This window comes from Lindgomyces ingoldianus, assembly GCF_010093535.1.
Source record: "Lindgomyces ingoldianus strain ATCC 200398 unplaced genomic scaffold BDR25scaffold_32, whole genome shotgun sequence".
NCBI lineage: Eukaryota > Fungi > Ascomycota > Dothideomycetes > Pleosporales > Lindgomycetaceae > Lindgomyces > Lindgomyces ingoldianus.
In genome coordinates, this window is record NW_022985193.1 from 418,438 (window position 1) to 441,444 (window position 23,007).

The following is a 23,007-nucleotide window of genomic DNA, read 5'->3' on the forward strand; positions in this document are numbered from 1 at the left end:
ACCACTGGCAGGACATTCCTTAGTCTCCCGCTATCTGTAACCGCGGAGGAGCTTGTTGAATGATATCTGGAATCAAGGAAATCTAATATTACTTCGGATCCCTCCCCGGGCCTGCTTGACAGCGCTTGTCACTTTCGTCATCCGCGACACCGTTAGGCGCAATTTAATCTATCGCCCGATGCGTGGCTCAGGGGAAATCGATTGCAGCCTTGCCGGGAAGAAGTTTGTGCAGCAACGAAACTTTCGCGGGCTCTCGGCGTCGCGAGGAGGTGCAGTGCAATTTGAACAGGGCCATTGGCCGCCTGCGTCGCACACAGACGCTGGGCCGGTGTCTCCGCAGCTGAATTGTTGAGGCTCTGGAGCCTTTTGCAAGCCCCTTTGCACAGGACCGTTCGGCATGGATCCTTGACAGGCCGGGAGACGGCGCCACCGCCATCACCGATAAACCACTTATCGTTATCGAAACGGCGGACATGCTGGCACTTCTGTGAAGTTGCAGGGACCCAGCCACAGCGAATTTCTCATGCCGGACAACAGGCTTCCCGACAAGCGAATTCCTGATTTACAATGGTGTTGGTTTGATCGCCTGTCCACATCACCCGGCAGCCAATCTCGGCCGGGCGGTGTGCCAGATCACTCGCAATCGTGACGTTGAGCTCTCGAGGGGCGACATTGTCCATGGAAAAGTTGCACCAGCGCATAGCACCAGCAGCAACCAGCGAGGCGGACAAGCGGGGAAGCATTAGAAACACACGTTGTCAACAGGTTTTTCTCCACGCTGTCAGCCAATATCGATGTCGCCAAAAGAGATCCCATGGGCCCGGCCTGATTGTTCCTGAAAAAAAGAGTGTGAGAAGGCGGGCAGAATTGGCTTGTGCCGCGGGGGGGCACTCGAGGCTGTTTTTAGAACTGCTTTCTCGTCTGTTTGTGCTCGCCACATCGCGAGAGCTCGCGCAGGTGCCCGTGACGTGCGGCCCAACGAGCAGGACAGCAGTAACTTTGTAGTAGTGAAGCGAATGTGGACGTTCTTGGTGCAGATGTTCACGGCGAGCTGCGAGCGCGAATGAGCAGGCTGCTGCGGTGGCGACGAGCTGCCGTTGTGAACCAGCGCCATCAGGGCGATCCCCTGGCAGCGGCGCTGTAGATTGCTGTCAGCCAATCACGGAGGCGGCAGGCTAGGAGCTCCACCTGGGTCTTGGCACGGTGAAGGGGGAAGTCCAGGGCACGCTCATAATGTGCCCCCTTTTCGTGACCTGCTCCGAGATTCAATTCCTCATTCCACGCTCGTTTCCTCCTACTTCTACCTCTCTCCCCAGCCCCTCCACCCTCCCCTCTTCTACCTCGTGTTCCTTTCGCCTCCCACCTCCCGCCTGTCGTTCCTGTCGGGCCCGGTCTCGTCCACAGTGACTGCGTTGCCAGTCGGAGAGCCGATCCAAGAAAGCGCTACCTTGCCGCGCGTCCTGTCGTCCACAGCAACAAGTGCATCTTGCCTTGCAACACTCCGCTCATTTTGACATCAACACCAGCGACAAGTCGTGCAAGCACGAGCAGCCCGGGCTGTGTACCAAGGCTCTAGCATCTCCCCGGTGACCTGACGCCCCTTCGCTCGCTCGCTCTCTCCTTGCCCCAAAACACGTCAACACTCGTTCACCAACCTGCTCGACCGCGCAACAATTATCCACCGACTTCCCCCTACGCCTGTCGGAACACGATTAATCTCCTTCGATTGGACCTAATGCTCATTGTTTGAGGTACGCAGCCTCCAACCGCTGGTGTTTCAGCCGCTCCCTCCCCCGCTCATCCCAGTTTGTTGACAGCGACACCTCGCAGTCTCAACATCGCGCTCTAATTGCTCCCTACGATGTCCGGACATCCGCAAGGAGGCCACTACGATGATGGCTACGGCCAGCACCAGGGCCAGGACTCCTACTACCAGGATGATCAGTATGCCCAGTACGATCAACAGGGTGGCCACGCCTACGGAGACCAGCACGGCGATGCTTATTACGATGAATCGTGCGTCTACACAAAACACTGCAAGCATCGCATGCCGACACTAACCAATCTGCAGTGCCTATTATGACGGTCAGCAAGGCCAATATCAACAAGACGGGTATTATGAAGGCGGTCAACAGGGCCAATACCAAGACGACTATTACAATGATCAATATTACGACCAAGGGGGTGCCCAGGCCGGGTATGGGCAAAACGGGTATGCCCTCATCTTACCCACAGTGTACCCAATTGAGTTACTAATATGTATGCAGCGCGAAACCCCGACGCCGCGGTCACGACTCTGAAGACGACTCGGAAACCTTCAGCGACTTCACGATGCGGTCAGACATGGCTCGTGCCGCCGACATGGATTACTATGGACGCGGCGACGAAAGGTACAACAGCTATGGCGAAGGCATGAATCGTGGATACCGACCTCCGTCTTCCCAGGTCTCGTATGGCGGCAACCGCTCATCTGGTGCGTCCACGCCTATCTATGGTATGGACTACACAAATGCACTTCCCGCCGGTCAACGATCTCGGGAACCGTACCCTGCGTGGACGACCGACGCCCAGATTCCCTGTACCAAGGAAGAGGTCGAGGACATCTTCCTGGAGCTCACTGCAAAGTTCGGTTTCCAGCGAGATAGCATGAGGAATATGTACGACCACCTGATGACGCTTTTAGACTCACGGGCATCGCGCATGTCCCCGAACCAGGCCCTCTTGTCCCTACATGCCGACTACATTGGAGGCGAAAATGCTAACTACCGCCGGTGGTATTTTGCTGCCCACCTCGATTTGGATGATGCCGTGGGATTTGCCAACATGAAGCTCGGCAAGGCTAACCGGAGAACTCGGAAAGCCCGCCGGGCTGCAAAGAAGAAGGCATCTGAGAACCCTGGAAACGAGGAGCAGACTCTTGACGCTTACGAGGGTGACAACAGTCTAGAAGCCGCCGAATACCGCTGGAAGACACGGATGAACCGGATGTCACAGCACGACCGAGTCCGCCAAATTGCCCTTTACCTCCTCTGCTGGGGTGAAGCTAATCAGGTTCGATTTGTACCCGAATGTCTTTGCTTCATCTTCAAATGCGCGGATGACTACCTAAACTCACCTGCTGGTCAAGCCGCGACGGAGCCTGTGGAAGAGTTCACATACCTCAACAACGTCATCACGCCACTCTACCAATTCTGCCGCGATCAAGGTTATGAAATCCAGGACGGTAAATATGTCCGCCGTGAGCGTGATCATGCGTCCATTATTGGCTACGATGATATCAACCAATTATTCTGGTACCCCGAGGGCATCGAGCGTATTGTCATGGAGGACAAGTCCCGGATTGTCGATCTTCCTCCCGCCGAGCGATATGCGAAGTTGAAGGACGTAGTTTGGAAGAAGGTCTTTTTCAAGACGTACTACGAACGACGGTCATGGTTTCACATGCTTGTCAACTTCAACCGAATCTGGGTTATCCACGTAACATCTTTCTGGTTCTATACCTCATATAACTCGGCTCCCATCTACACCAAGGGCTATCAACAGCAGCTTGACAACTCACCGGAAAAGGCGGCAACGTTGTCGGCTGTGGCGTTGGGTGGAACCATTGCTTCGCTGATCATGATCTTTGCAACTCTTGCAGAATGGGCTTATGTCCCACGGAAATGGGCTGGTGCTCAGCATTTGACAAAACGACTATTTTTCCTCCTAGCGGTTTTTGCGGTCAACGTCGGTCCCAGCGTATACATCTTCTTCGTCAGCAAAGATCAGAAGGGCAAAATCTGCCTCATCCTCGGCGTGGTCCAGTTCTTGGTCGCTCTCGCTACCTTCTTCTTCTTCTCGGTTATGCCACTAGGTGGTCTTTTCGGGAGCTATCTAACCCGCAACTCCCGCCAGTACGTTGCCAGCCAGACGTTTACTGCCAGTTACCCTCGTCTGAAGGGTAATGACATGTGGATGTCATACGGCCTGTGGGTTATGGTCTTCGCCGCCAAGCTTTCTGAGTCTTACTTCTTCTTGACACTGTCATTGAAGGATCCTATTCGAATCCTCTCACACATGAAGAAGCCTGACTGTGTCGGTGATGCAATCCTTAAGACTTACCTATGCCAATACCAGCCGAAGATTCTCCTTGGACTCATGTTCTTTACAGACCTCATCCTTTTCTTCTTGGACACGTATCTATGGTACATTATCCTCAACATGTTGTTTTCGGTATCTCGATCGTTTTACCTTGGTGTGTCCATCTGGACTCCTTGGAGAAACATTTTCTCCAGGCTACCCAAGCGTATCTATTCCAAGATCCTTGCTACCACAGATATGGAGATCAAGTACAAGCCTAAAGTGCTGATCTCCCAGATCTGGAACGCCGTCGTCATCTCGATGTATCGAGAACATCTTCTTGCCATTGATCATGTCCAGAAGTTGCTGTACCACCAGGTCCCTTCAGAGCAGGAGGGGAAGCGTACTCTTCGAGCCCCCACCTTCTTCGTCTCTCAGGAAGATCACTCTTTCAAAACGGAGTTCTTTCCTGCGCAGAGTGAAGCTGAACGTCGTATCTCCTTCTTTGCTCAATCGTTATCAACGCCAATTCCGGAACCGCTACCAGTGGATAACATGCCCACATTTACCGTTCTAATCCCTCATTATAGCGAAAAGATTCTATTGTCTCTCCGCGAGATTATTCGCGAAGATGAGCCATATTCTCGTGTCACTCTTCTGGAGTACTTGAAACAGCTTCACCCTCATGAGTGGGACTGCTTCGTCAAGGATACCAAAATTCTCGCCGATGAAACTTCACAATTCAATGGCGACTACGAGAAGAACGAGAAGGATACCGCTAAGAGCAAGATCGATGATCTTCCTTTCTACTGCATTGGGTTCAAATCGGCTGCACCGGAGTACACTCTACGAACTCGTATCTGGGCATCTCTTCGATCACAGACCCTGTACCGTACAATTTCCGGTTTCATGAACTACAGCCGTGCGATCAAGCTTCTCTACCGTGTTGAGAATCCCGAGGTCGTCCAGATGTTTGGAGGTAATTCTGACAAGCTTGAGCGCGAACTTGAGCGCATGGCTCGACGCAAGTACAAGATCTGCGTTTCAATGCAACGCTATGCCAAGTTCTCGAAGGAGGAGCGCGAAAACACCGAATTCTTGCTCCGTGCTTATCCGGATCTCCAAATTGCCTACCTGGACGAAGAACCACCCGTTAACGAAGGCGAAGAGCCTCGTCTATACTCGGCTCTTATTGACGGGCACTCTGAGCTCATGGACAACGGCATGCGTCGACCTAAATTCCGAATTCAGCTCTCCGGTAACCCCATCCTTGGCGACGGTAAATCAGACAACCAGAACCACAGCATTATCTTCTATCGTGGAGAGTACATCCAACTCATCGATGCCAATCAGGACAATTACTTGGAGGAGTGTCTAAAGATTCGAAGTGTCCTGGCCGAATTCGAGGAAATGACTACCGACAACGTCTCACCCTACACTCCTGGTATTCCGAACACCAACTTCAACCCGGTCGCTATCCTAGGTGCGCGTGAATATATTTTCTCTGAAAATATCGGTATCCTCGGTGACGTCGCTGCTGGAAAGGAACAAACATTCGGTACTATGTTCGCTCGTACTCTGGCCCAAATCGGCGGCAAACTGCACTACGGTCATCCAGATTTCCTCAACGGTATCTTCATGACTACTCGTGGTGGTGTTTCCAAGGCACAAAAAGGTCTTCATCTTAATGAGGATATCTATGCTGGTATGAATGCCCTGATTCGTGGTGGTAGGATAAAGCATTGCGAGTACTACCAGTGTGGTAAGGGTCGTGATCTTGGATTTGGCTCTATCCTCAACTTTACAACCAAGATTGGCACCGGTATGGGAGAGCAAATGCTGTCTCGGGAGTACTACTATCTCGGCACCCAACTTCCGTTGGATCGCTTCCTATCCTTCTACTACGCCCATCCTGGATTCCACATCAACAACTTGTTCATCATGTTGTCTGTCCAATGCTTCATGTTCGTTCTCCTCAACCTTGGCGCCTTGAAGCATGAAACCATTCTCTGCCGATATAACAAGGATGTACCGATCACGGACCCTCTCTTCCCTAACGGTTGTGCCAATCTCACTCCGGTCTTCGATTGGGTTGCCCGTTGCATTGTCTCCATCTTCATCGTCTTCTTCATCTCTTTCGTGCCTCTCGTGGTGCAGGAGTTGACCGAACGCGGTTTCTGGCGCGCTGCCACTCGTTTGGCTAAGCACTTCTCCTCACTCTCTCCTCTTTTCGAAGTGTTCGTTTGCCAAATTTATGCGAATGCCCTCCACACTGATCTGTCATATGGTGGAGCTCGATATATCGGTACTGGACGTGGCTTTGCAACTGCGCGTATTCCCTTCGGCATTCTCTACTCTCGATTTGCTGGCCCCTCCATTTATATTGGTGCTCGATCTCTGATGATGCTTCTTTTCGCCACGATGACCGTTTGGGGCCCATGGCTCATCTATTTCTGGGCATCCCTGTTGGCTCTCTGTATCTCTCCCTTCGTGTTCAACCCACACCAATTCTCCTGGGACGACTTCTTTATCGACTACAGGGAATATCTCCGCTGGCTCTCTCGCGGAAATACACGCTCTCACAGCGCGTCTTGGATTGGGTACTGTCGTCTCTCACGAACTCGTATCACTGGGTACAAGCGCAAGGCTCTTGGAGACCCATCGTCTAAGTTATCTGGTGACGTCCCCCGCGCCCACTTCAGCAATATCTTCATGAGCGAGATCGTCGGTCCTCTGGTCCTAGTTGCCATTACCCTGATCCCGTACCTCTTCATCAACGCTCAAACTGGCGTGAAGAACGCTCAGCAAGAGCAAGATTCCCCAGATATCAAAGCAACGAATTCGTTAATTCGTGTTGCTCTTGTTGCTTTTGGCCCCATTGCTGTCAACGCCGGTATCCTTGGAGGACTGTTTGGCATGGCCTGCTGCATGGGACCAATCCTCAGCATGTGCTGCAAGAAGTTCGGCGCCGTCCTCGCTGCGATTGCTCACGGTGTGGCCGTCGTCATGCTCCTTGCGTTCTTCGAAGTTATGTTCTTCCTGGAAGGATGGAGCTTCACCAAAGCGTTGTCGGGTATGATTGCCGTTGTGGCCATTCAGCGATTCTTTTACAAGCTCATCATCTCCCTTGCTCTCACTCGTGAGTTCAAGGCTGATAGTGCCAACATCGCCTGGTGGACTGGCAAGTGGTACGCCATGGGCTGGCATACCATTTCCCAGCCTGGCCGTGAATTCCTTTGCAAGATCACCGAGCTCGGTATGTTCGCTGCCGATTTCATTCTGGGACACGTAATTCTGTTCCTCATGCTACCGGCATTGTTGGTCCCCTATGTCGACAAGTTCCATTCGGTCATGTTGTTCTGGCTCCGCCCAAGGTATGTAATTTTCTCCCGTCAACAAATCGCAGATGCTAATCCTTCATAGTCGTCAAATCCGACCTCCAATCTATTCCCTCAAGCAGACGAAACTTAGAAAGCGAAGGGTCATCCGCTATGCCATCCTTTACTTCCTTATCCTCATCATCTTCGCTGCATTGATCGCTGGTCCCATCGTTGCTGGCAAGTTCCTCAAGTCCTTGCCTACGATTCCGATGGACCTTCTTCAACCCACCGGCCTGAACAACAATGACACAAGCGGCCAAGTCACAGGTACTTGCGTCAATGGTCCTTGCCCAGGTGGAGACGGTGGTAGCGTTGCAACAGCAACAGGTGGCGCTCGTTTCAGGGCTTTCTAAAAGTGCGATAATGGTATGAGATTCACCCCTAGTGGACTAGTGCCTTAGGGGAACATGCATTGTACAACATGGCAGAAGCAAGCATGACGCCTGGTGACCACGGTCCCATAATGATTGTAATATTCGAGCCGTCGACTGCTGCGTCTCTTTTGTGTTTTTGGTGTTTGGGGGTGGGGGATAGATGCACTTCGGTTTCCCTCTCTTTTTTTGATTGTCTTCTGCGCCTTGAGTGCGGCCTACACATATACTACTATGGCTGGTTCGGAGACGGATTAGGGCGGCAATATGCTAGATAGTGACTGCATATTAAATACAAGGTCTACTACCATAATGCAAGGGCAAATTCCACAAAATCATTCAACTGCTCCAATGGTTGTCCCGGTGTATGTCTCTCCACCATGGTCTATCAATCTACAATGATTAGAACATATTCCGTTCTGGTTCAGATATCCCTAAACTATTCAGAGCACCAGGGATATATATATATCATGCAGTTGATCTGCATTGCCTACGGGTTTGAAAGCACCAGGTCGGAAAGGCAGACAGGATTACTTTTCCAGATTATATCTCTGATATATCCGACCATCTCCATCACACATCGGTTCCGGTCCCTATTCCAGCGCTCCAGTCTCCGGGGATCAATACGGTGCTAGGGAATATCTGAAAGTTGGGACCATGTAAAATTGTTTCTAAGTTAGATTTTCATCTAAGACATTTTCTAGGGCTCATGGGCACAGTCCGTTACATAGGTGATCGTATCATCAAATATTCTACGCTGGAGGTAAATGGTTGGTTTTCTAAGTTTGTGAGCCGAGGACGAAAGGACTCACACAGGTTTTTGATGTCAACTTTCCGGGTCGACGAGTTCGCCTCTTATTGCTAAATAGTTGCCCTAAAACACATGAGCGCTAGAAGTTTATGCACATTTCGACGATCTGTGGCGAACTCCAGCTCCACTTTTTTATGGATAAGAAAGTCCCATACTGTGAGCCCAACAATTGAACTCTCTTCTGCTTGTCTGCGTAGACAAAATTCCATACCAGGCACTGGTGAGCCCTTCCATGTCATTATCCGTATCACTAATGTCAAACTTAATCGCGTGGTGAAGTTGGTGGAAAGAATCCGGGAGGGCTATGTCTTCTAGATTAAGATAGCACTGGTAAGATGTTTTCCAAACCCTGCGTTTGTTGTTACATGGACGATCCTTCGGTAGAAGTCATCTATATCCACAGGAGTACTTGAGGAATTGGTTTGCCATCTCTTCTTGCCTAGGCAACCCAGGTACAGGCAGAAATTCTTAGTTAGCTTTGAGAAATAAAGAAATATCCTGATTGACTTGATTTTATATGGCGGCTTTTCACGTGACCTCAATCCTTGGGTCAGTGTTGTTCAGATACTTGTAGACTGGATCTCTCCATGTCATAAGTAAGCACAGTGACTAGAGCTCTTGCACCCTCGCCAGATATGCCGTAAGCTCTAAATATCCTCCGAATTCATTAATGGCGTCTATGATCTAAAATTGAAGTCGGCGTAAGCGTGTACTAAGATTGTATGCATATTTGACGACGCCAGAGAAAAACATGATTCACCTGGCTGGTCGAAGTATCCTGCTAATTTCATGCGATGTTCGTGGTAGCGGTGAGAGTCCTCGGGCGAAATATGGCCATATGCAACGCCATTGACCGCAAGAAAGAACTCATTGTAGATAAGTCTAGTCTCCTTTCCACCAAAAAAAGAAGCAGCAGTCCAGGTCACGTTCTCGGAGATAGCTGATGATACCGGCGGATAAGACAATATTCCCTGCCCTGAAAGCCCCCAAGGTATTAGCAACCTTGAGAGCGATGCATCCTGTCACTGCAAAAACCCATCTTTCTGTAAGAACGATTCCCATGTCCGCGGCAACTAGACAGAGTCATATATCGTCACGTCACCGCCTGGCGTGTCCGAAACCCCCAGAGATTCCCTAATTACCTTAATCGCGTTTGCCGTTTCCCTGATTCTTGTAGACACCTTTTGCCTTTGATTGTGGTGCCCAATGTGTTTCGAATGATTAAATACGATGGGTCCTCTCGAGAATCAAGGAATCTCACGATGATTAAAATTTAGTGCCCTTCTCCTCTCATATGGGAAATTCAATATCGCACGGTGTTTCTCAATTACAAGACCAATTCCAATGCCAAGGTTCATGGGCTTGTTCTCAAAGGAGAAAAGGCCGCAATACCGCAGGAGTTCTTCACTAATTGCTGAAGAACGGGTGATTTTGATGAAATAACCGTGAGAAAAGGATATAATATTGGAACCAGTGTCAAGATGGGTCTAAGTGTATCGACAACTCCGGCCATTTAATAGCGAGCTGCAAGGAATAGAAGCGCATAAATATTGCGAACGAAAGAGCTGAACTTTGGAATTGGGTGACCGAGGATAAAGGCTTTCTGCATGAGGATCCCCCACATACTGTGGCAAACACAGATCATGAGAACCTAAAGCGTCCAAGCTTCCACATCGTAAATACTGAGAGGCCGATTTACACTTCCCCACGAGTGATACCCGGAAAGTCGTGAATATCTTCAAGTCGACATCGCACAAAACCCGTAACGTTGAGAGTCGGGTTGTGGCTCAGGCCTGATAGGTGGCCGAAGGTGTTGAGCCTAACGTCTTGGAAAGCGTCGTCTTTGGGAAGCCAGTCCTGTGGCCCAAAAGGAGACAAACCTCCATTTTGGCTCAAGTACTCAGCGAGGCGCCGTTGAAGCCATAGATGAATATCAAGCCAGCGACTACCTCCTGCTGGGGTTCGTGAAGCGTGTGAGGCTAATTGTAACCTTTGGACTTTCCAGATTACCTTCGCCTAGACCCTCCTTCCGGACAAGAGTTCATAAAATCAAAGATAAACTCAAAGTGTTTGTAAAGTACATCTTGCCAAGGGATATAGGACATCCTAAGTCCATATGGGTTGCAAGGGTCGTCCAACTCGGGCAAGGCTGAGCCAGTGCCACACCGAGATGTTTCGAAGTGTTGACAGAGCGGATGTACTTTGACTTGGCATAAGTTGGTCTGGTTAGCTCTACAACTTTCCGGAGAGCATAAATCTAATCCCCTTATATACCGGGCAGAGGAAAGGATAACAGCGAGAGGGCTCCAAGTGCAATGAATACTTACTCCAGAATTTCGAGTCTAACCGTGCTGCAGGTCTTGCTCGTGCCGCTGCCCAAGCTCAGCGACATGCTGACTAGTCAATGCCACCCTCCTGGTACAGCCTTGGGGCTGTGCTGCAGTGAAGGACATATAAGGAATATGTCCTTCGTACACTTCCGAACATTACTCTACAGCAATACTAGTAGCGGAATGGTAGACGCTTCGACCTGTGATCAGGAGATTGCAGTTTCTAAGACATCTATATCATCTGTTGATGAAGGTGTAGAATTGAGTAAGAAAAGAATTCGCTGAAGCTTCCTTCTAGACGCGTTCCACTTAAATATGGTGTTGGCGAATAGGTAGTGGATGATACCGGCAAAGCAATGATGTTGGTAAACTCAATGCACGATAGGGCATCATACTGCAATGCCTGAATATCTCCTGCCCTGGCTAATTGGATGGGCCAAATCGCGTTCTAGGTATCGCGAACATGTTGGCACAGTTACAGGAGAATGGACGAAGTCCCACCTTTGTGAGGTTCAGGTTTTGCGTCCCTATGTCCCAAGAATCTTACCTTTAGGAAATTTGGGTCTACAAAGAAGAGCTTCCACAGGACTATGTTTGACTCCTGGGAAGCTAGCTTTTGGCGCAGCATTCAGCATTTGTTCGACCTAGTCCCAATACTATGAGGAAGGGGAAACAGAGTTGAGGATTAATGAATTTTAAGGTCAACGGATAGCAGCTCGGGTCACTAGATCTTACATAAGCAGCCAAAGATGCGTGTCACATGATAAGGAATAAGCACGTGATTGTTCCGTCGTCCCGAAATTACACCGACCTCCGCGACCTCCGCAAAGTGACCTAAATAAACCTTTTAATCTTCCCAGTCTGAAGGCTTCTTTCCCGCGAACTTACATATCTGATCTACCATGGACCTCAATGAAGCACAGAGTACTATAGTGCGCCTCTTTAGCGACGCCAATGTGCAATTTCACAAGATGCCTGGGTCTGCCATCATCCTGAGATATATCAAGTCGAGTTACCAAAATGACCCTGTTCGTTCTGCAATCGAACTCTTCCTTTTCCTTTTCGCAGTGCGGTATTTGTTGGCTCCGACGTACTCAACGCAGAAGAAGAAGCATGTTGCTTTGACCGAGGAGGTACGGAATTCCGTGTCTACTGTGCAATGCTCACGCGCACACTAAAGGGGTGAATAGGAGATCGATGAGTTAGTTGAAGACTGGACGCCTGAGCCTCTAGTAGCTGCACCTACACCATCAGAGCAGTTGGAGAACGAGAAGCGCCCGGTCATTGTTGGGTATGGCGGTAGCTCGCAAGTGTTCCTACCAACTTGCTGACCAATACGTAGGCCTTCGGGACCAAAGTCGAAGCTGTCGACTGGCCGAACCGTAACGAACCTGGCATCCTATAACTTTTACAATTTCGTGGCAAATGAGAGCTTGAAAGAAAAGGCTATACAGACGCTTCGGACATATGGCGTGGGACCATGCGGACCGCCTGGTTTCTACGGAACGCAGGACGTGCACATGAAGACAGAAGCAGACGTTGCGGCACACCTTGGGACACCGGCCTGTATTGTCTACGCGCAGTCATTTTCGACTATCTCCAGTGTTATCCCCTCCTTCTCCAAACGTGGCGACATTATCGTGGCCGATAAGTCAGTGAATTACGCGGTGCGGAAAGGCATTCAGATTTCACGAAGCACGGTCCGATGGTACGAACACAATGACATGGAAGATTTGGAGAAGGTTCTTCAGCGAGTCACCAAAGAGCAGGCGAAGAAACCCCTAACCAGGCGCTTCATCATCACAGAAGGTCTGTTTGAGAATGTGGGTGACGTGGTCAACCTGCCTAAGCTTGTGAGTGGCATTTATGCTCTGCCGCTTCATTAGCAGGATTCTAATGACTATAGATTGAGCTTAAGCTTCGTTTCAAATTCCGACTCATCCTCGACGAAACATGGTCATACGGTGTGCTTGGCAGAACTGGACGCGGTGTAACCGAAGCACAAAACGTGGATGCCACGGAAGTCGATATGATCATTGGCTCCCTATCTGGACCTCTCTGTGCTGCTGGTGGATTCTGCGCCGGAACTGAGGAAGTTGTTGAGCACCAACGTATCTCCTCCGCGTCTTATACCTATTCCGCTGCGTTGCCTGCGATGTTAGCAACCACGGCTAGCGAGACAATATCAATGCTGCAGGAGCAGCCCGAGATACTAACCGGCCTACGAGATAACATCAAGGCGATGCGAGCACAGCTGGATCCTCGAAGCGATTGGGTTAAATGTTCTAGCTCCGTGGACAATCCGATGATGTTACTTGTTTTGAAGCCTGAAGTCATAGCGTCTAAGAACTTTACCCTTCAGGATCAAAGTCAGTTGTTTCAGGATATTGTGGATGAGGTAAGGACACTTGATACCTTGGGCATATAGCAAGCTAACAACAAACAGTGTGTTGCTAATGGCGTTTTAATCACCCGACTGAAGAATATGCCTCTAGCTCTTGGAACAAACCCTCGAGATCAAGGCTGGCAGCCTCAACCAGCTCTCAAAGTCTGCGTCACATCCGGTCTGACGAAGAAAGAGACTGAGAAAGCTGGCATTATTATAAGGCATGCCATCACCAAGATTATTACAAGGCGAAAATAGTTTGTTTTTGGAGCATGCTTCATATCATTACACTATTAGCGCATGGAAGGCGTTCACGGCGCCGTCAGAGGCAACCGGAGGGGTTTTAGATTTGGGGTGGCATTTTCCCTTTGTAGACAACACCTCCTAATGCTTAATACTAATATCCTCCTGAAGCCCTTTAAGTATTGGTGTCCTGTTGAATACTTTCTTCGTGCCGCAAACAGTTGAATTGGGGACCAGAATGGCCTATTCTATTTCAAAAATCTCTAATCTGGGATTCTATGTTCACTAATGCAAGGAGTTGTCGCAAGGTTGATGAGCGAAATCATTCCCAGCCTCCCCCTGTATGCCCAGCCATCGTGATTGCGGCGAGCCTTCCCTTGTCCGAACACAACAACACTACCTAATCACCCCATCACATCACAGCCCAGGAATCTCCTGCACTCTCTCAACTTACCATTCAACCTTCCATTCCTTTTGTCGCGTATTGCTTCTTCGTCGAGTTCTCAAATCTACCACCTCCGAAACTTCCGCGACAAGCCTCTCACCACGTTCTTGCGTTCTCCACACGTCATTCGCTTGCGCCCACTTCCACGGTCGTGGCAGCATACAATTGAAGCTTCCAACCCCCCTCGGGATTTTCGAAACGATTTCCCGGCCCCGCTGCTTTATCGCTGGGTCTGTGCAGAACTTTGGGTGTGGACTAGATTAAGTGGGAGGCGAAAAGCGAGGTGCAACCAAGGCTGAGCTTCTCGGGCGCTCCATTCCTGCGAGGCACAGCTTGGAGTGATCGCGCGCAGCTTTCCCTAGAGGAATTGAAGTCCGAACCACGTTCTTGAAAGCGCATGTGAGAGCGGAGGAACTTCATTGCACAATCTTGAACGCGACAGCCAAGGCTGTCCGTTATCCTGCAAGCTTCCTATACATTACCCTAAAAGAATCTCGACATGGCGCGCACAATAGTAGGCTCCGCGGTGGTGGTGAGAGAGAAGTACTACTGGCCAGATTTGCAATTGAACATTTGGACCATCATCATGCTGGCAACGGCCGGGACGATACTGGGAATATCTGCAAACTTCATGATCATCCAGAGTCAGATGCAGCGAGACACGCCATGGTGGGTACCTCTCATCATCTTTCTCCTTCCCCAACGGCCAAGGAGAGAACGTTAAGCTAACAAAGCCCTCTAGGATCTTCCCCTACGGCGTCACAGTCGGCGCTCTCACCATGGTCGTCATCTTCATCGAACTCCTTCTCATTGCGCAGCGCCGCCTGCTCCCTGGGATCATGATGTTACTCTCCTTCATCCTGATAGTACTCTTCATAACGGGGATAATTGGAACTTCAATACAGCTTTTTGCTGGTCCGAATGTCAACAATCTGTGCAATGCATTCGTGAACAACCAGAGGCAACACGGGGCGAGTTTGAATACGCTGGGGTGGCTGGAACAGAACAGTATCTGTACGATTCCTCTTCAGAGAACAAGGGCGACAAACATACTAATCTGGTGTGTAGGCCAAAGTTGGAGTGCATTATTCGCCTTCTGGATCATAGGGTCCGTCTTCCTGGTATGGATGATGGTTATGGCGAGCCAGGTCAACCAGAATCAATACGACTAAGGCACCAAAGATCTGGGCCTCTTCTATAGAGACTGGAGCCCTTGAGACGAATTAAATGAGGCGGACGATGAATGTCTTCTTGTGTATAGGTTGATATGTTAGCCATGATCACCTCTCATGGTGTGTACGAATGGGACCAACGGCGTTTATAGGTATGGGCGTTCCTTTCGATGAACCCGAGATACTGGGGCATGACGGACGACATCGGAGAATGGCATGAGGTTATTTGGGAGGGTTTAGCATTAGCAAGGCACATATCATGTGGCTTTTTCGGTATTTGAAAGCGACCCTCGTGGTTAAGGAAGCGACATGTCAATCGCATGTCATATCCCAGTTGATGCTTGGGAATCTCTTTATATAGTTTTCATAGTCTATACATATTAGAAGCAGTCCATAATCTATTAGATGCTCGTGTGAAATCCCGTCTCAAGTTGAATTTCTACGGTAACGCAGAACCAAGTTCAATACTCGCGTCTGAGCAATTGAATATCTCCGGAACACAACATCAAGAACCGCATACCCGAAGGCAAAATACCACGTCACAACAGCAGATTCTGATACTGTACTACTGCACAGAATACAAACGCTCTGACATGCCTGCCAAGGTTCCAACGGCTCTGCGGGCGGTAACTTCCAAAATCTATTGGTGGCTGTCTCCATCCCATCACAGCTTTCTCCACTTGTCCAAGCATCGCCGCAATAATCTCCGTTATCTGCAGGATTCGTATGCGATAATTTTTAATATCCATGTGTTTCCTGGGCCTGATTTTTGCAAGTGACTAGTCAGAGATCTTCAAGTCGAGGACAGGTTTTTGCCTTGGTATGAGACTACTAGGCGAGGCGAATGTGCAGGTGAATGCCCGGGGGGTGGGGGGGGGGAGAATACAGGTTTGAAATGGGATGCACGGCAGCAGCAGGATAGGCGGCTCTCCGGGGGTGTACGACAGGTATTTGAGTGGCGAGGTGGCGAGGCGCGCTTAGAGCTCACACCAATTGTTCCGCGTTGAATTGTGTGAAAAAAGAAAGAAGATGTGGCAGAAGTTATCTCATGGAGAGTATAGGAACGGTGTTTTCTCTCCGAGTTCTCTTACTGGTGATAAAGAAAGCCATTGTTCTGAATCCCATCCCTCGAATCCAACCATCGCAATTGCAAAAAAAGCCGGAAACATGCATGCACTGATCATGCACCCAGCCCACTCTACTAACTACTAACCCCCATCCATCTAATTTTATCGCAACAATACCTGCTAACCTAAGATCTGACTGCTCGAAACAAAACACTAAGCTCCAAGGCCCTATCCTAAATACGACAATGCGCACTAGGATCCGAAGGACAAGGAACAAGGATACGCGTAGACGACGCGGTGCGTGCGCTTTTTCAGACCCCACTTCCCGGTCCGCAGCTTTGATTCGTTGCACGGGGTAAGCGCGTTGAGGGGTGTGGCTAGCTGGGAATGACTCCTTTTATGCGGGATCGGTTGTTGGATGATGACGAGGGAGATCGTGTAGTTTTGATGGTAGCAAGCAGTAGAGCAGAATCTTTGAAAGGCCAGGATGTGAGATGCAAGGAGGTGGTTCAGTTCCGTCCATTTCGCGTGAGAATCAGGCACAGGCACAGGCACAGGAACGAATCATCGCGATACGCTGCAAATGGAACCAAAATAGTGGTTGCCATGTATGTATGTATATTTTTGACCCGAATCATGGGCACTTCCCCTCGCCGCACTCCTCCCTCCCTATCCTTCAAAATATCCAAATGGTCGGGAGAATAGGTTCCTGGGAGATAGGCACGGATGAAGTTCGCTCTAACCAGCTGTCTAAATTGTGGCGTAACCTGCTTCCCTCGTATCGAAACTGCACAATCGCTTCATACGACAAAGTGGAAACCTGATTTTGAGGTGCTGAATGATTGACGTCTTTCCATCTGCACTAGTCTCTATTTATTGTGTTTCTTATTCGCTTGTTGCTACTGCTACGAGAGACGCAGTGAATATGCTATGCTAGCGGCGCTAACTCGCGCTGAAGCTGCTTGGGCTTTGCCTCAGATATCCATTCTCCTCATGCTAATCACCGAGTACATATCAGAGCAAACAAATCGCATCGCCGAAGTCTTTCAGAATACATTGGAGGAAAGGCAGAACACAAGGCCGGGGTATGCTGGGTATGTTCGGCGGGAAAGGGTGGCACAAGGCGCTTGCCGCATCGCTCGCTTGTGGACAAGGGGGTAGTAGTGTGAGGAATCAGGATGAAAGAATCCAGAGATGCCGCCGGTGGTATCATCCTCGAACGAACCAGAAAATAGACAAGATGAAAGTGGCCCCAATGATTACCCAAGTATTATCCCGTCTGCAGTCGAAATCGAATCAACATTGGAATAAAGCGGGCCTATACCATCGATCCTTTGTATAGAGCGCTTAACTCCATGTTGCGAAACAAGTGGAAAAAGACCATTCTCAAATAGAACGCCATGCTTTTCTGTAGGGACCGTAAGAAAGGTGGAAGATGTGTGCCGTGCGGGCGTGATGTAGATCCAACAACACTTTTAAGGATGAATCCAGTGTCGTGTCGGAGTCATTAGTCATACCTCATCTTGTAAGGAGAAGATTAGTCGTAATTGTATATTTATTTTTCCTGTCGTTGATTTTTTTGACATTCATGAGACAAGCTCTCCGCCTAGGTCCATGCCAAGACCTTCGACTTTGCCGATTCGTGAGCGGTCCATTCCAATGCGTGGGCTATCGCCAGTTGGAGGGTGGAGATTATCGAAGTTGAGTCGCCGCCGGGCCTCGCGAGCAGCGGCAGGAGTCTTTCCGGCGGCCGGTGTGCGAGTCCACGACCCACCAACTTGAGCTGGGCTGGGAGTCATATTCAGAAACTCGGCAAAATTGAGGTTTGCGGAGGGTGTGTTGAGGCCAAAGCCTGGGAATGGGGCACCTCCGCCTCCAGGGGTGGACATCATGGAGGACGGAAGAGGAGTCGATTTTGGTGGAGGAGTAGAGGGTGCGAGCATGCGAGGCTTGGAGGATCCTGGGTGTGCTGGCGAAGGGGATGTGGCTAAGTACATGAGAAGATTAGCATCCTCCTCTCCTTTCTGTCCATCACGGGCCGCAGCTACAGCGAAACCATTTTGGCGAAGTCGAGCGGAACGGGCGACGGCGGGGGGTGGAGTGCGAGGCGGTCGGGGCGGCGAAGAACGCATGTGTGAGCTGTTGATTTGGAACGAACTTATGGGAAGGTCGTCATCGTCGTCCTCTGAGAGGGGTGATCTAAGATCATCGGGGACGGTAGAAGTCTCCGAGACAAAGGACAAGGTAGGGGCGTGTGTGTTCCCGAAGCGTGGGTGTTTGCGAGGGTATACGGGCGATGACTCGGCCAATTGGTATGACGTCTTCCACGAGGTTGCATTTGCGTTGGAGGCTCTAGTCTTGCGGGTGTGGTTGCTGGATCCCGGGTACCTGTTAAATGCTTGGCCGTACCGTGGTCGCTTGCTCTGACTATGACTGCTACCAGAGCGACTCCCCGACCGCTGAACGTCATCCGAGAATATCGGCGCAGCGAGGGGAGAAGAGTCGAGGACACCGGGCTGATAAAAGCGCTCAGAGACACTGGACGTTTCCGACAATGTCTCATTGCTGGAGCCGGGCCGCTTCCGTTTAAGCTCAACATCGACTCTGGGCTCGAGAGTGTCGAGACTGAGACTTTCCCAGCCGTGCTTGATCTTGACATTGGCCAAAGCGAGGCGGTTCTGCAGCGTCCGGGTCATCTGCAGAGGCACGTATTAGCACCCAATGCTGAGGGAGGAAGGGGAGTGCAGGCATGTGGGATGTAGGGAGATGCACCTTAGAGACCTGAGCTCTGCGCAAGACTTTGGTCGCAACCTCGGCGGGCTGGTCCATTCGGTCGGTCGTCGCCATGATGGTTGAAGTCACAGAGCAGACGGGTAGACTGGGTGGAGAGGTCGAGGAGCTCTTGAAAGAGTTTCAGCCAGGAGGAATGCGAGGAGTTTGACCTTCTGAGCACGGCTTCGGGGCGACTTTGAATGCGGGATAGCTTGACAGGGCCAGAGGGACAGGGCAAGGGAGCACAGGCGCTGGGCATAATTGTTATGCTAGACTGGACTCGGCACGCAGTAGGCAATTACAGCAGGAGGACTGCACATAATAATGACTGACCCGTCCACAGCCGCCCGCTGACTGGAGCCTTGTCTGGTCAAGGCAGCGCGAGATTGCTTTTGAAGTGTGTGGCGCTAGGAGCTGGGGGGTTCACTGTAAAGTATAGCCGCCGTTCCATATGCTGACTGGCGTCGATACGTTTGTTTCAAAGCCTATCTTCCGGCGTGCTGTGAGTGGGCCGGCTTGCCAAGGCACAACTGATCCACCTGCATCCGTCCACGGGTGCTTGGCCGCAAGCAGGCCCTTGGCTATTGTCGTCATCACTGTTTGGCTGAAGCCCATTCACAGGAAATCGCATCCATCCAAGCAGTGCTCTGCTAAATGGCCTTGGTGCAACTGCCTGTTTGGTTGCTGCCACTCACTCAAGTGCCCCGCTACATCCGCCTGCACGTCTGGCCTGAGGTGCGTGAAAGCTGCGGCGTTGAGGTAGTCATTTCCGCTTCTGTCCTCCCTAGCTCAGATCCGTCGTCCGTGGTGTGCTGCAAGGCTACAGATATCGCCCGCCAGACGTCCTTTGTCGTCCTCCGCAACCTCAACACCAGCGAGGAGCCCACTGCCGCCCCTCCACTTCTACTGTCTGCACCCTCATTTTGCTGCCATCGTCGTTGTCCTCTGTCTTTCTTCGCTCGTTTGTTTTTTCAGTATCTAATTCCATTGCCAGCATTGCGCATTCGGGTACTCCCAAAGTCCGATTAACCCACCACTCCCATATTACGCGTCCTCGGCAACGCCCTGCTCACGCTGGAGCTGTCCATCGTTAGCTGCTCACCGCTCGTCCTTCTATGAGTCCCACACTGCTCCTCACATACCTGCCCCTCGTAGCCCTGCCGCTGAGCTTTCCCTCGTGTCATGCCTTCCTTCCTCAGCAGCTTCCGGAGCAAGTCCAGGTCGAGCATCAAAACAGAGCAGTCGGCAACTAACCTAAATCCTCCCTATGTGAATGGCAATGGCCACGCCAATGGCATTCCCACTGGCATGGCAAACGGAACTGGCACCATGTCCCGCCGCAAATCCTCCTCAACTCTAAACTCCTCTGCCCAAGGATCCTCCACCCCGCCAACGTCGGAAGATTTCTCAGTGCAATCAAGGCCTCTCAAGAGCGGGACGCCGTCGCTCCCCTCGCGACCAACCCGGCCCACTCTAGGTATTAAATCGTCAAAGCGGTATAGCATGAATGTGAGTGGACAGCGTCCCACCCAGCTTGGCCAGTGACTGATGACGTCGTAAGGGTTTGGCCTCCGCTGGCACCAATGGCTCCCAGACTTCGGTTAACCCGTCCTCATTACTAGCTCCTCGCGTTCTCTCTGTGTCTGAAGGATCATGGGTACGCATCCCAGAGTGTTAGCTGAAAATTGGTGCTGACGACAAGTAGGTACACCAGCAGGTTCTGTTGATATTTGGCCAGGTTGGCGAATCCGCCAGTAGGCCGCTGGACGGCATGGTAACGGTCAACCATCATCAAGGTCGCTTCCCACCTATGGCATGGCCGGTATGCGACTCTTACTTCAAAGCTCTTGTCCATCTTGAGCCAGGGTGGAACTGCGTGCGGCTAGATTTCTCCTCCCCAAAAGTGTCATCGAACAGTACTTCTATTCCTGCCCATGCTTCCTTCTTAAATGTCAACTATCTTCCTCTCACCCAGAATCCGCCTCTTCAACTGGCAATCATCCTCGGCAGCGACTCTTCAGGAACCTACGATGCTATGCCAGACCGCTTGCAGCGAGAAGGGAATGGGCTGGAGCTTGCGATGAAGAAGTTCCGAATGTCTGCATATCTCTGGCAAGCCTTCACTGGCGAGCAAATGAATCGCCATGGCTTCGGTCGACGGTGCTTTCGTTTCGAGGACGAATGGGCACCGGGAACTCTTAGCTACCAAGACTGGGCCACTGGTGAATTCAGGACCCAAGCGAAGATCCACATTATCCGGTCAAAGAAAACTGTTGCTGAGATCAGAGATCTTGACCTCGCCCAGCAAAACGAAAAAGCAACGAAGAAAGGTGACCTATTTGGCATTGCTGCGGAGGCAGTTAAGGATTATTTCAACGTTAAACCAGGACAGAAGCAGTACGTATCCTGCCTGTTCTTGGATACTCACTGGGACGCAAAGGTCAAGACTGTGCGGGGGCATGCGGCCCTAGGCGGCGGGGACGGAAATCTCCAGCTTGCAATCTTCGGATCCCATGCTCTCCAAAGCTACCCATCGAGCATCGAAGAAGTGTGGCAAGCTTTCGGCGATTGCACGCGCACTGACACTACATTCGTCGCCAATGATTGTAATGAGTCGGGAAGTAGCTGGGAGGCAGCGAATATCGGTATCGGTGCACATCTACATGAAACAGGGCACCTCTTTGGCTGCCCGCACCAAGAGTCTGGTGTCATGTTACGTGACTACGTTAGATTGAATCGCACGTTTACCTCTCGCGAACCCTACTCGACTCGTACCAAGTCCCCCGGCCAACGACTCGTTCTACAGCACGATGAATGCGCCTGGCATAGGCTCGATACTCTACGCTTTCGTTTCCACCCTTGCTTCAGAATCACGATTGATAAGTCGATTAATGGGGACGGAAGCGTACAAGTGTGGACGGTTGACGACAATCAGGGCGGTGTTATCGCGACCTCCGCTTCTGGCATTGCTTGGGTCGAGCTTTTCACTGAAGGGGACGATATCTGCCACTTCTGGCGCGAGTGGCCGGAAATGAACAATGTGTACCCACGGCAGGCCGCTCTCATAGAATCTGAGCTACGCAGTCTTCTTCCCAAGGAGAAGCGCAACTCGCGGCTAAAACTTGAAGTCTTCTCAGCGGGCGGTGGGAAGCATGTAGTCGAAGATTTCAGCCAGCTTGCAAACACGAAGTATTCACGGGTGCGCATTCCAGACGGTCGGTGGGGCTACCGCGGGAGCAAGCTAGGCTACTCGCAAATGCAAGGTTCTGAACCGCAGGAAGTCATATTGGAGAGTGCTTACATCCAGACGAAACTTCTCGTTTCCATTCGAGTATATCATGGACTTGCGTTAGACGGCATCGAATTCATCTACGAAGACTCGACCAGCCAATTATTTGGCAAGCGAGGCGGCAAGACCGGCGGATCCGAATTTGCCCTAGACACGCGAAGAGGCGAGCTCTTGATGGGCTTTGGGCTTCGAGCTGGTCTATGGATTGACGGACTACAGATATTGACGAGCTTGGGACGAAAGAGCGAATGGTTCGGAAAACCTAATGGGGGTAGCGGGTACGATTGTTGACGTTTGGTACTATTAATATGGCAAATCACTTACATGATACAGGCACACCCTCATACCACCTCGTGGGTACACCATTGGCGGCATCTCGGGTTCATGTGCTCAATGGGTCGACGGTTTCTCGTTGATCATCACACGATAAGACTCTTTACTCCTCAAACACCACCACATCACTCCATGCTTCCGGTTCTCCAGCGCTCCAACGGCAAGGCGCTCTTTCACCTGCACATGATTATCTAAAACTTTCCAACCCAGCATAGTTCCTGCACTCAGTACCTGCCTGCTCGCGGGCTGCTACCTGACATCCCATCCGCCTAATATCCCGAATATTTGTTGACCGCTCCACTGGTTGTTAAACTTAATACTTGCCTCTCTCATGCTCTCATTTGTCTCC

At 50.8% G+C, this 23,007-nt stretch overlaps 8 protein-coding genes across 8 annotated transcripts; 5 read left to right on the plus strand and 3 right to left on the minus strand.

Annotated features, from left to right (window-relative positions):
• Positions 1 to 105: 105 nt before the first annotated feature.
• Positions 106 to 628, minus strand: BDR25DRAFT_74983 (uncharacterized protein). Its single transcript, XM_033698988.1, has one exon. It carries the CDS (start codon positions 473 to 475, stop codon positions 188 to 190), a length of 288 nt encoding a protein of 95 aa, XP_033543621.1. The 5' UTR covers positions 476 to 628; the 3' UTR covers positions 106 to 187.
• A 1,091-nt stretch (positions 629 to 1,719) lies between these two features.
• On the plus strand, positions 1,720 to 7,806 carry BDR25DRAFT_74994 (uncharacterized protein). The gene is made up of 4 exons (XM_033698989.1): positions 1,720 to 2,016; positions 2,072 to 2,212; positions 2,268 to 7,433; positions 7,483 to 7,806. Exons 1-4 carry the CDS (start codon positions 1,862 to 1,864, stop codon positions 7,790 to 7,792), a joined length of 5,772 nt encoding a protein of 1,923 aa, XP_033543622.1. The 5' UTR covers positions 1,720 to 1,861; the 3' UTR covers positions 7,793 to 7,806.
• A 2,510-nt stretch (positions 7,807 to 10,316) lies between these two features.
• Positions 10,317 to 11,013, minus strand: BDR25DRAFT_376938 (uncharacterized protein; the record flags this gene model as incomplete). The annotated part of the gene is made up of 2 exons (XM_033697474.1): positions 10,317 to 10,611; positions 10,949 to 11,013. 2 exons carry the CDS (start codon positions 11,011 to 11,013, stop codon positions 10,317 to 10,319), a joined length of 360 nt encoding a protein of 119 aa, XP_033543623.1.
• A 783-nt stretch (positions 11,014 to 11,796) lies between these two features.
• On the plus strand, positions 11,797 to 13,746 carry BDR25DRAFT_345370 (PLP-dependent transferase). The gene is made up of 5 exons (XM_033694045.1): positions 11,797 to 12,084; positions 12,142 to 12,242; positions 12,294 to 12,804; positions 12,858 to 13,349; positions 13,398 to 13,746. The coding sequence occupies exons 1-5, from the start codon at positions 11,854 to 11,856 to the stop codon at positions 13,593 to 13,595; spliced, it is 1,533 nt and encodes a 510-aa protein (XP_033543624.1). The 5' UTR covers positions 11,797 to 11,853; the 3' UTR covers positions 13,596 to 13,746.
• A 661-nt stretch (positions 13,747 to 14,407) lies between these two features.
• Positions 14,408 to 15,255, plus strand: BDR25DRAFT_75036 (uncharacterized protein). The gene is made up of 3 exons (XM_033698990.1): positions 14,408 to 14,694; positions 14,768 to 15,039; positions 15,094 to 15,255. Exons 1-3 carry the CDS (start codon positions 14,525 to 14,527, stop codon positions 15,195 to 15,197), a joined length of 546 nt encoding a protein of 181 aa, XP_033543625.1. The 5' UTR covers positions 14,408 to 14,524; the 3' UTR covers positions 15,198 to 15,255.
• A 1,254-nt stretch (positions 15,256 to 16,509) lies between these two features.
• Positions 16,510 to 17,499, plus strand: BDR25DRAFT_359288 (uncharacterized protein; the record flags this gene model as incomplete). Its single annotated transcript, XM_033696065.1, has 7 exons — positions 16,510 to 16,565; positions 16,601 to 16,619; positions 16,646 to 16,753; positions 16,798 to 16,956; positions 16,997 to 17,095; positions 17,177 to 17,409; positions 17,457 to 17,499. 7 exons carry the CDS (start codon positions 16,510 to 16,512, stop codon positions 17,497 to 17,499), a joined length of 717 nt encoding a protein of 238 aa, XP_033543626.1.
• Positions 17,500 to 17,850: 351 nt separating this feature from the next.
• BDR25DRAFT_293216 (uncharacterized protein) lies at positions 17,851 to 19,309 on the minus strand (the record flags this gene model as incomplete). Its single annotated transcript, XM_033688706.1, has 2 exons — positions 19,037 to 19,309; positions 17,851 to 18,960 (listed from the first exon to the last, which is right to left on the minus strand). Exons 1-2 carry the CDS (start codon positions 19,109 to 19,111, stop codon positions 17,851 to 17,853), a joined length of 1,185 nt encoding a protein of 394 aa, XP_033543627.1. The 5' UTR covers positions 19,112 to 19,309.
• A 700-nt stretch (positions 19,310 to 20,009) lies between these two features.
• Positions 20,010 to 22,940, plus strand: BDR25DRAFT_75065 (uncharacterized protein). The gene is made up of 4 exons (XM_033698991.1): positions 20,010 to 20,545; positions 20,598 to 20,693; positions 20,742 to 22,603; positions 22,659 to 22,940. Exons 1-4 carry the CDS (start codon positions 20,219 to 20,221, stop codon positions 22,753 to 22,755), a joined length of 2,382 nt encoding a protein of 793 aa, XP_033543628.1. The 5' UTR covers positions 20,010 to 20,218; the 3' UTR covers positions 22,756 to 22,940.
• Positions 22,941 to 23,007: the final 67 nt, after the last annotated feature.

Bases quoted from the DNA above. Each gene is read 5' to 3' on its own strand.
- BDR25DRAFT_75065 (XM_033698991.1), top strand. From the start codon at position 20,219: ATGCCTTCCTTCCTCAGCAGCTTCCGGAGCAAGTCCAGGTCGAGCATC. The intron at 20,694-20,741 runs GTACGCATCCCA...GACGACAAGTAG, and splicing joins CTGTGTCTGAAGGATCATGG to GTACACCAGCAGGTTCTGTT. The intron at 22,604-22,658 runs GTACGATTGTTG...TACATGATACAG, and splicing joins AAACCTAATGGGGGTAGCGG to GCACACCCTCATACCACCTC.
- BDR25DRAFT_345370 (XM_033694045.1), top strand. From the start codon at position 11,854: ATGGACCTCAATGAAGCACAGAGTACTATAGTGCGCCTCTTTAGCGAC. The intron at 12,085-12,141 runs GTACGGAATTCC...AGGGGTGAATAG, and splicing joins ATGTTGCTTTGACCGAGGAG to GAGATCGATGAGTTAGTTGA. The intron at 12,243-12,293 runs GTATGGCGGTAG...ACCAATACGTAG, and splicing joins AAGCGCCCGGTCATTGTTGG to GCCTTCGGGACCAAAGTCGA.
- BDR25DRAFT_74994 (XM_033698989.1), top strand. From the start codon at position 1,862: ATGTCCGGACATCCGCAAGGAGGCCACTACGATGATGGCTACGGCCAG. The intron at 2,213-2,267 runs GTATGCCCTCAT...ATATGTATGCAG, and splicing joins GCCGGGTATGGGCAAAACGG to CGCGAAACCCCGACGCCGCG. The intron at 7,434-7,482 runs GTATGTAATTTT...AATCCTTCATAG, and splicing joins TTGTTCTGGCTCCGCCCAAG to TCGTCAAATCCGACCTCCAA.
- BDR25DRAFT_74983 (XM_033698988.1), bottom strand. From the start codon at position 475: ATGTCCGCCGTTTCGATAACGATAAGTGGTTTATCGGTGATGGCGGTG.
- BDR25DRAFT_75036 (XM_033698990.1), top strand. From the start codon at position 14,525: ATGGCGCGCACAATAGTAGGCTCCGCGGTGGTGGTGAGAGAGAAGTAC. The intron at 14,695-14,767 runs GTGGGTACCTCT...AAAGCCCTCTAG, and splicing joins ATGCAGCGAGACACGCCATG to GATCTTCCCCTACGGCGTCA. The intron at 15,040-15,093 runs GTACGATTCCTC...TCTGGTGTGTAG, and splicing joins GCTGGAACAGAACAGTATCT to GCCAAAGTTGGAGTGCATTA.